This window comes from Macrotis lagotis, chromosome 7, assembly GCF_037893015.1.
Source record: "Macrotis lagotis isolate mMagLag1 chromosome 7, bilby.v1.9.chrom.fasta, whole genome shotgun sequence".
NCBI classification, from domain to species: domain Eukaryota; kingdom Metazoa; phylum Chordata; class Mammalia; order Peramelemorphia; family Peramelidae; genus Macrotis; species Macrotis lagotis.
This window is the reverse complement of record NC_133664.1, coordinates 172,596,069-172,607,099: the sequence shown is the minus strand read 5'-3', so window position 1 is coordinate 172,607,099 and position 11,031 is coordinate 172,596,069. Positions and strand designations below refer to the sequence as shown.

The window sequence follows — 11,031 nt, the reverse complement described above, 5'->3', positions numbered from 1 at the left end:
CATAAATCTATTTTTCCTCCCACTCCCTTTTTTATTGAAAATGAAAAAGAGGGGCAGTTAGGTAATATAGTAGATAGAGCACTGGCCTAGGAGTCAGAAGGACCTAAATTCAAATCGGGTCTCAGATACTTAATATTTAGTTTTACATATATATACATATATATATATATATATATATATATATATATATATATATATATATATTTGTGTGTGTAATGTGTGTGATCTTGGCCAAGTTGCTTAACCCCATTGTCTTGAAACTGTCCCCCACATCAAAAAAATGAAAAAAAATCTTACAATGAAAATGCATAGTCAAGAAAACAAATTCACCACCCAACCATATGTAGCCAGGGTGGTTTAGTGGGGAAAACACTGATTTTAGAGTCAGGAAGACACAGGATTGAATCTAGTCTCAGACAGTAGTTGAAACTCCTCTGAGCCTCAGTTTACTTACTTTTAAAGTAAATTTATATGTGAAAGCTAATAATAGGAAGCTAGTTAGCTTCAGTCTCTCTCAGGTTCTCTCCCTCTCTAAATCTATGGTCCTATGTCATATGAGGTTCATTTCTTTTTTTTGTAGGAGAATCATTTGAAGGAATTTAATTTGTTTAGCTAGGAGAAGAAAAGACACAGGAGGGGACAAGTTGTCAAATATATAAATGGTTCTCATGTGGAAGAGGGATTAGATTTGTTCTCTGTTGCTAAAAGTTACAAAAAGACACTTATAATTGTAATGGGAAGGTGGGGAAGCATTGGGAATCTAGTTGGCTCAATGTATAGAACTCTATCTGGAATCAGGAAGACCTTCTTCAAATCCACTCACAGACACTTAGTAGCTGGGTGACCTTGGTCAGGGTATTTAAACCTGTTTGCCTCGGTTTCCTTATATGTAAGATGAGATGAGAGAAAGAAATGGCAAAACACTCCAGTATCTTTGCCAGGAAAACCCAAAAATGGGTTCATGAAGAATAGGATATGATTGAAAAAATGACCAAGTGACAACAATGGGGAGGGACTGCTTAATGATCATGCTTCTTGTTGTGAGTTATCTGGAGGATGTACATATATTCTCTGCCTGGTTCTAATCCAACACACAGAACTTTACAATCCTAGTAAGACCAAAGAACTGAGAATGTGTGATGACCAAGCCTCTTCTAATGGACTATAGAAATAGATGAATCAATGACCTAGGAGTGCTAAACTAATATTGCATTCACATATAAAAGAGAGAACTGATGATTTCTATTCTGTTGATAAACTCAAATATAAATTAATTTCTGCTTATGGAAATTAAGGCAAGAATTTCATTGTGCTTCCAAAGTGAAGAGAAGGCAGCTGCTCTATTTTTCCCCACCATTTTTGGATTTTCTACAAGCATACAGTAACTCTGTTTCTTTTGTGTTTATTGATCTTAAATTAATGAGTAATCTGAGAAGAGAGTGCTTAGGTGAATGGGTGAGTTTGGGAGTTCTATTAGGTCTCCGTGACAACTGGAATCAGTAGCCTGTACACAGAAAAGTAGTGGCCAATAACAGAAGTAGTAGCCAATGACAATGGCCTGCTGACAGTCAACAAACATTTATTAAGTATAAAATATTTTCCAGGCATTGTTGGGAATACAAACGAAGGCAAAAAAAAAATGACCCCTATCCTCAAGGAGCTTATATTCAAATACAGGAAAAAACTAACAAAGAACTCTTTACATACATGCTGCATACATACAGTATAAATGAAGGTTATTATGAGAGGAGGACAATTGGAGGACAAGGGAGGAAAATAAAGACTTGTAGAAGGTGAAATTTGAGCTGACTTAGAGGAATCTTTGAGACAAAGGTGAGCAGGGAAAGCATAATGTGGAAAGACACTCAAGAGAAATGTTGACTTCAGAGATTGGGTCCCCTTCTAAAGGAGAGAAGTTTCAGCTATGAATATAAAAAAAAAAACACCTTGATACTCAGAGTCTAGCATAGAACTACCTCCAAGGGAAACTTCATGAAAACTCAACAAAGGGGAAAAAAAGAACTTCAAAGTCCAGAAGTCTGGAAACCCTGGTTGGTCATAGGTGTTGCCTACACATGTCTTTCAGTTTTATTGTATTTTAAATTTAGACCCATTCTCTCCAAGGATCTTATGAGAGAATGTGTCTTTGGCAATATAGAAAATTATTTTTGTAACCACTATTGTTTCTTTACCTTCTCAATAAATCTCTTTTCCAAAAGCTAATAGAATATAACTGATTCTGATTGATAATAGAAAATAAAACAGTAGGGACCCTAATATTAGATACAACAGCTTTCAAGATTACTCTTAGGATGCTGAGAAGAACAGTAAACATGCACCATCTGGTACTTGGTCTGGGAATTCAAGTGTTTAGAAAAGGAGTAAGCCCAGAGAAATTGCCACAAAGGGGGAAAAAAAGATAAAACCAGACCACAACTTTCTAACAATTTGAATTATCCAACTTCTTCCCATTATTAGAGGTCTTTTAGTCATAGGTTAAACAACAATTTTTAAAAATTTTGTAAAGGGGATTCTTGTTCAAGTACATGTTGGACTTGACTTTTCAAGTCTTAGATTTCTGAGTTTATGTGATTTTGTTTCTAACTTATTTGATCTGATTTATACAACTATCTTATTCTATTTGATTTTGTGCTAGAATAAGTCAACCTCTATGCTGCTAATAAGCTCAGAGCAATTAAAGTATTTTACAATAGGAAACTTTTTTCCTTTTTTTGGAGAGGTAGTAGAAAAAATAAGACCACTGTTAACCAACACATTTGGTTTAGACCTATAAAAATAATTTAATTCTATGAAATCACTCTTGCTGTTCTATCATCACAAAAAAGGGAGATATTTAATATCAAGTGCAAATGATGATTGAATAATGCAAGGGACTTATTACTTTACATAGTCAAAAATGATCATCTGCAGAAAGTTGTGAAAAAATGCCAATATATATCAGAATTGGATGATGTCAGTGGTCAAATTTGGAATGCTAGAAGCTAATTTAGTTCCTGAAATGACATAGCCATAACACATTAGTAAATAGAACATCTCTAGGAAATGATGAGCTGGCAGATTTAGAATAATATGGAAAGAGTTGAACTTAGGAAGGAAGATGCTATCCAACTTCAGAGAAGCAGAGGACAAGTAGAAATAAGCATAGTAGTCTTACATAAAGTATATATATATATATATATATATATTATATATATATATGTATGTATGTATATGTACACACACACACACACACACTTAATTGTAGCTTTCTGAGAAGGAGGGAGGAAAGGAGAAAATAAAGTAAAAATCGCACAGCAGAGAACAAAAGAAAACCCCCAAGGAAGTAAAGATGGGACATCTTTGACCACAATGTATAGTATTTATTATATCTGTTTTCTTGAAATGAAAATGTATTCCTTTATATTGAATCCTCTCATATTCTGCTTTGTATATGGTAATGTTTTTTCTTTTCCTATTTTGTATTTAATTTTAAAATAAATTTTAAAATAAAAAAACTATCCCTATTTCCTTTCTATTCTGTTGTCATCCTGATCTAGAAATATTGAATGATTTTTCCTTACTTGCTGAGAAATACCCATTTTGACAAAACAGACAACACCAGAGTAATGCCTTCAGTGGGCCTTAAAGAGAGATTCTGGAATGAAATTTTTTTTTGATGCAAAACATGTTTCCATATTAGTCATGTTGCAAAAATAGCAAGAAAAATAAAGTGAAAAAATTATGCTTCAATCTGCACTCAGAGTTCACTATTTTCCACTCTGAAAGTGGATAGCATTTTTCATCATGAATCCTTTGGAATTGTCTTGCATCATTGTATTGATTAGAATAGATAAGCCTTTCATGGTTTATTATCATTACGATATTGCTGTTACTGTACACAATGATTTGGTTTTGTTCACTTCACTTTGCATAAGTTCATATAAATATTCCCAGGTTTTCTGAATTCACCATGCTCATTTCTTTTTCTTTTTTCTTTTGTTAGGTTTTTGCAAGGCAAATGGGGTTAAGTGGCTTGCCCAAGGCCACACAACTAGGTAATTTTTAAGTGTCTGAGATTTGAACTGAGATACTCCTGACTCCAAGGCCAGTGCTTTATCCACTACACCACCTAGTCGCCCCTTTTTTTCTTTTTTCTTTTTTCTTTTTAGGTTCACCATGCTCATTTCATATAGCATAATAATATTTGATCACAATCATATACCATAACTTATTCAGTCATTTCCTGAATGATGAATATCCCCTCAACTCCCAATTCTTTGCCACTATAAAAAGAGCTGCTATAAATAGAGCTGTATATAATATATATATATATATATATATATATATATATATATATATATATATGTATGTATTATAAATATATTTGAGGGAGAGAGACAGAGAGAGAGTCTTTTTCCTTTTTTTATCTCTTTGGGATAGACAACTAATAATAGAACTTCTGGGTCCAAAAAGTACTGCACAGTTTTATAGCCTTTTGAGTATAGTTCCAAATTTTTCTCCAGAATGATTGGACCAATTCACAATGCCCCCAAACAGTGCATTAATGTACCTATTTTCTACTCCAGCATTTGTCATTTTCCTTTCTAGTATAAGGTTGTACCTGCAAAAATAAATTATTCCATAATATATATACAAATCTTACAGAATATGTGTCAGTCAGTCAATGAGCAAGCAGCTATTCAACACCCACTACATTGTGCATGATGCTAGTTATATAAAGACAAAAAAAAAACAATACCATTACAGCAGTGGTATCAAATTGAAATAGAAATAGATGCCAGTAAACTCTATATAAGTAATCTTATGGACCACTTCTTAATTTAGAAAACCCCATATTAACATTATCTGTGTTTTAGGCTATTTTTATTTATTTTGTTAAATATTTCCTTTTTTTTGTTTGTTTATTTATTTATTTTGGCAAGGCAATGGGGTTAAGTGGCTTGCCCAATGCCACACAGCTAGGTAATTAGTAAGTGTCTGAGGCCTGATTTGAACTCAGGTACTCCTCACTCCAGGGCTGGTGTTCTATCTACTGTACCACCTAACTGCCCCATGCACTGCACTACCTAGCTGCTTTCCTAAGTACACTTTCAACTTATTCAGGTGGCATTCCAATCCTGCTTTTGATGCTGTTGTTTTACAGTATATAATATGTGATATTATGTAACAGAATCTAGAGGACATAGCAAGAAAGTTTCATCCTGAATAAGGCAAGCCAAACAGAAATAATTTATCCAGTAAAAAAACAAACAAACAAACAACAGTGTGGCATAGTAGGTGGAAGGTTGGTTTTGAAGTCCAAAGAACCTTGTCCTAAACCACATTTCTGGCTGGGCAGATCAACTAAAATTTGCGTTCTCAGGCAACTAACATTATACAAGTCTTACACACTAATTAAGTTATAGATGATTTGTTGATCTCTATCAGTGGGGAGAATTTCTCCATTATGGATCTCCTCTAATGACAAGAGCAAAAGACTGGCCTGTGTTTGCCTGCTCCAAGAACGGGGCTGGAGCCACTTCAGACTTCATTGCACTTGCACCTCAGAGGAAATCAGCATCCACTGCAGAGCAGAGCTAGGTTTAGGAAAGTGATGGAGAAACTGTCTATAATGCAAAGTAAGCTTAAAAATGTGCCTTGCTAATGCTTTTTTTTTCCTTTGGAGAACCGATTGCATTTTTTGCTAGCACGCCTAGTGAGACTTGGGGCTAGTCCCTTAGCTCCTCAAGGCCTCAGTTTTCCCTATGTAAAAAGATGGTGGCTGAGCTCTTCCAGCTCTAGATAGACCTGTGCTTTTGACCTATCCCTCCCTCTCTCTTTTTTTAAGATTTTATTTGAGTTTTACAATGTTTCCCCTAATCTTGATTCCCTGACCCCCCCACAGAAGGCAGTTTGTCAGCCTTTACATTGCTTCCATGTTGTACATGGATCCAAATTGTGATGGGAGAGAAATCATATCCTTAAAGAAGAAACATAAAGTATAAGAGATAGCAAGGTCAGACAATAAGATAATAGTTATTTTTCTAAATTAAAGGAAAAAATCCTTGGTGTTTGTTCAAACTCCACAGTCCTTTCTCCGGATACAGATGGACTTCTCCATCCAGCCCGCCCCAACTGTCCCTGACTGTGGCGCGGCTCGGATGAGCGGGTTTTGCTCCATCTCTCACAGAGCGCTGCGTGATACCTCCCGCTGCCACCAGGAGGCGCTGCCGGCGGAGGCCGCCGTCTCTCGGAGATCCGGGGCCCTCTCTGTTTTAGCTCCTCCCCCCAAGCCCGCCCCGCCGCTTCCTCCGGAAGTGACGGTTATTGACAACGTTTCTTAGCTGCCGGCCGGGCTGGCTGGAGGGTCTTCGGGGGGTCCCGGAGATGGACATCCTCAAGTCGGAGATCTCCCGGAAGCGGCGCCTGGTGGAGGACAAGAAGCTGCTGGGGGTGAGAGCCGCCGCCGGGCGGGGGGACGCCCTGCGGGGGGGGGGACTCGCCTTGTAAGGGGCCCTGGAGGCCGGGGCCAGCCCCTTCTTTTACAGGTTGGGAAACTGAGGCTGGGACTCATCTTTCTTATTATCATAAAAAATCATGGAAACTGAGGCTGGGACTCATCTTTCTAATTATAAAAAAAAATCATGGAAACTGAGGCTGGGACTCATCTTTCTAATTATCATAAAAAATATCATTTCCTTATCGCCCGCTAAGGAGCGAGCGCCTCAGAACTTGAACTCGACCCTGGGCGGACGCGCAAGTCCATTCCAGAGACCCGAATTGCACTTCGATATAATAGGATGTTACAGATAATCAATGCGAGGAAGTTGTGTTTAAAGGGTAAGGAGTTGGGAGGGAGAGGAATGAGTTTTAATGTGTCTTTTTAAAAAAAAGGTGTCCCAGGTGTGAGAAGTATGAACTTTCAGACGAGGTCACTCAACTAGATGTAATTTTTTTTACGAATAACTCTCCCCCGAGGGAGGAAATGCTTTATAGATGTTTGTAATGTATTCGAATTTAAAATTTAGCTGCTTTTTCTCTCTCCTGTCCCTTCCCTCTTCTTCCTGAACCAGACTTGCGGACAATTTTTGGTCACAGGTGTACTTGGTGCATCAGGAGCGCCTGCTTTTTTTTTTGTTGTTGTTGCTGTTTGTTTGTTTTTTAGTTTTTTTTTTTTTGGCAAGGCAATGGGGTTAAGTGCTTGCCCAAGGTCACACAGCTAGGTAACTATTAAGTATCTGAGGTCGGATTTGAACTCAGGTACTTCTGACTCTGTATCCACTGCCACCTAGCCAACCTCCCCCTTTTTTTTTAAAGAAAGTTTTTATTTTGAATTTTACAATTTTCCCCCATTCGTGCTTCCCTCCCCCCTCCCCCCACAGACGGCCTTCTGTTAGTGTTTACATTGGTTCCATGTTATACATTAATCTCAGTTTAATGTAATGACAGAGAAATCATATCCTTAAGGAAGAAAAATAAAGTATGAGATAGTAAAATTTCATAATAATATAACACTTTTTTTTTCTAATTTGACAGTAATAGTCTTTGGTCTTTGTTCAAAGTCCATAATTCTTTCTCTGGATACAGATGGTATTCTCCATTGCAGACGGCCCCAAATTGTCCCTGATTGCTGCATTGATGGAATGATCGAGTCCATCAGGGCTGATCATCACTCCCATGTTGCTGTTAGAGTGTACAGTGTTTTTCTGGTTCGGAGCAGCTGTTTTCTTATTGGAGCAGAATTAAAATACAAAGTAAAGAAGGTCCTCAGACCCTAAAACAGGGTTTTGGAGTTGAAAGATTCAGCATCTTCCTTTTGTAGATAGGAAAGCATCTTCACAGGGGTATTGTCTACCTCAAAGGAGAAAAGGTCAATTAAATCCTTTACAAATTTTAAAGTGCTATAAAAATACACATTATTAAATAAACAGCTAATTAGTACCAAGGCCAGAGCTGGATGTCTCAACTCCCAGCTCAGACTTTTTCCACATTTATAATGATTTTTGGAATAGAGTTCTGATTGTAGATACTCAGGTGGGGTTGAGAGAAATTATCTTCTGATTTACTTAGCAGCCCTAGATCACAACTTCTTTCCCAAACTCCCAGGCCAGAAGAAAGAAAAAAAACCCTACCTGTATTTGTCACCCTCATTTCTTCATCTTCCACAATCTGTTGCTTTTGACACTGTTGACTCACCTTTCCTTTTGGATTCTCTTTCCTCCCATGCCCTTTCATGATGTTTCATTCAGATTCACTCACCAGATGGTCTACCCGATATCCCTGTTTTGTGCCTTGATATTCTTTCTTGTCGACCCAGTCAACTCCCGACACATGAACCCCCATCTGTTCCCAAATCAAATTGCACAGCTGACCCTCTTTAGTCATGTGGGCATCTTTCTAGTTGGGACCATAATTTACCACCTTTCAACAGAATTTTTGGTCCTCTCTCCACTCCATCTTCCACATAGGTACCAAAATAATTTTTTTTAAACCCAAGCTCTAACCCTGTCACTCACCCATTCAAAAATTTTAGTGATTCTCTATTGATAACTTGAATAAAATACAAACCACCTGCAATTAGAGGCTTTCACATTTGGCTCTAAACTTTTTTTCAGACATTCCTTTTCTCTCTGTAAGGACTAAATAAGGACTGTAAGGATTGAGACTGCTCCTGTAGAGATAGACACTAATTCTGTTATTGCATTAATATATTGCATTAATAATTATTAATAATCAGATAAGAAACAGGAAAAATAGCAAGAGTTTGTCAGTTCTCTCTGAAGATAATAGCATTTTTCATCATGAGTTTTTTGGAATTGTCTTGGGCTATTGTATTGATTAGGGAAGCTAAGTCTTTCATGGTTGATTAACATTCCAGGATTTCCATTATTGTTTACATTTCAAGATTTCTTTTTACAATCTTCTTGTTTACTTTGCATCAGTTCATATGTCTTTCCAGATTTTTCTGACACCATCTCCTTTGTCTTTTGTTAAAGCACAATAATATTTCATAACACAACAATATATTGTAGCATATTCAACCATTACCCAATTGATGAATATCTATCCCTCTACAATTCTTTGCCACCAGAAAAGGAACTTATAAATATTTTTTGTGCTTATGAGTCCAGTTTCTTTTCTTTGGTCTCCTTGGGATCCTAGTAATGGACTTTGCTAGGTCTAAGATAGAGTAGTGGTATTACTGGATCAAAGAGTAATGCACACAATTGGTTTTTGTTTGTTTGGGGAGACAATCAGGATTAATGAATAGCTTAGGGTCATACTGCTAGTAAGTGTCAAGTGTCTGAGATCGCATTGGAACTCAGATCCTAGGCTTGACTCTTTAACCAAGGTGCCACCAGACTGCCTGGTAAAGCAGAGTTTTAGAGTCTTTTGGATAGAGTTCTAAAGTGCTCTCTAGATCAGTTCTCAACTCTACCAACTGTTCATTAGTGTCCCGGTTTTCTCACATCTCTTTCAGTTTTTGTTATTTTCCTTTTCTAATGTGTTAACCTGTCTGATGGGTGTGAGTCAGTACTTCAGAGTTGTTTTAATTTACATTTCTAAAATTAGTGTTTTAGAGGATTTAAAAAATGTGACTACTTGTTTTTATTTCTTCTTCTGAAAATGTCTATTTATAGTCTTTGACCTTTATCAGTTGGGTAATGATTCTTATTTTTGTAAATTTGGCATGGTTCTTTTAGATATTTTAGAAATAAGACCTTTACCAGAAACTCCTTGTAACTCTCTCCTCGTTTCCTGCTGTCCTTCTAAATTTGACCATATTGGATTTATTTGTGCAGAACCTTTAAATTTTCTGTTGTTCTTTCTGACTCTTGTATGGTTATGAGCTCTTCTAACCCCAAGTCTACCAGGTAATTTTTCCCCATGTTTTCCTAATTCTCCTAAATCTGTAACTATTATCACTAAAAATCGCATTTTGAGCTTATCTTGGTATAAGATGTGTCAGATGCTTTAGTCTGCCTTCCAATTTTACCAGCATTTTTTTGTCTAATAGTGAGTTTGTCTCCAAAAGTTAGATCTTTTGGAGTTTATCATTTTTTAAAATTTTTCCTTCTTTTAAAAATTTTATTTCTTTAAGGCAACAAGGTTAAGTGACTTGTCCAAGGTCACACAGTTAAGCAATAATTATTATTAAGTGTCTGATATCGGATTTGAACTTAGGACTGCCTGACTCCAGGACTGGTGCTCTATCCACTGTGCCATCTCGCTGCCCCTTCTTTGGGATTTATAAAACAATAGGTAATTTATGGGATTAAACTATAATTTGGTTTTAGAGCTAAGACCTGAGAGAAACCTTAAGATTTGGAAATATAGACATTGGAAAATTCCCATCTTTCTTTGCATGGTTAAACAAAAGGCTTGAGAAAATGTCTTCCTATTCATTTGTTCTTGTGATAAGGTAAACTTTGTATGTCTTGTAGAAAAGCAACCCTGAAAGAATTCCTCCCATTTTTCCCTACGTAACTGAAGATGTATTTTTTTTTTTTTTGCTAGGCAATGGGGTTAAGTGGCTTGCCCAAGGGGCCACACAGCTAGGTAATTATTAAGTGTCTGAGGCGGAATTTGAACTCAGGTACTCCTGGCTCCAGGGCTGATGATCTGTCCACTGAATCACCTAGCCGCCTCCTATAGTAGACTTTCAGCCTGACTCGTGCTGCCTCCCTTCACTCTTGATCTAACTATTAGCAAATAAACTTGGCTAAAAAAGGATCTTTTGTACCTCTGTGTGTTCTCTCACAGTCCAACACTGAACCAGGATACCAGGGATCCTCAGGGAAAGGTCTGGTTCCACCCTACCCCCTCCAACCCCTCTTGCCCAAGGATCAAGACCTGCTCTATTACTGTGTAATATGTACCTAAATGTGTCTCCTCCATTGATCATCTGCTCTCTTTCTTATCCAATACCAGTTTGTTTTGGAGATTACTGCTTTATAAAATAGATTAAGATCTGTTATTGCTAGGCTGCCTTCCATCGCTTTTTAAAAAAAAGATTCCTTTGGTTTTCTT

At 37.0% G+C, this 11,031-nt stretch overlaps 1 protein-coding gene across 4 annotated transcripts in view; it reads left to right on the top strand.

Annotated features, from left to right (window-relative positions):
- Nucleotides 1-6,297: 6,297 nt before the first annotated feature.
- The window catches only part of PRPF18 (pre-mRNA processing factor 18), a 75,322-nt gene continuing 70,588 nt past the window's right edge, over nucleotides 6,298-11,031 (top strand). For 2 of the 4 annotated variants that reach the window (XM_074194092.1, XM_074194091.1), the window contains exon 1: nucleotides 6,298-6,453. In XM_074194092.1, coding sequence (XP_074050193.1) covers nucleotides 6,388-6,453 — 66 coding nt within the window. In that variant the 5' untranslated portion in view covers nucleotides 6,298-6,387. The remainder of the gene's footprint in view (nucleotides 6,454-11,031) is intronic. The other 2 variants (XM_074194089.1, XM_074194090.1) reach the window with 2 other exon arrangements.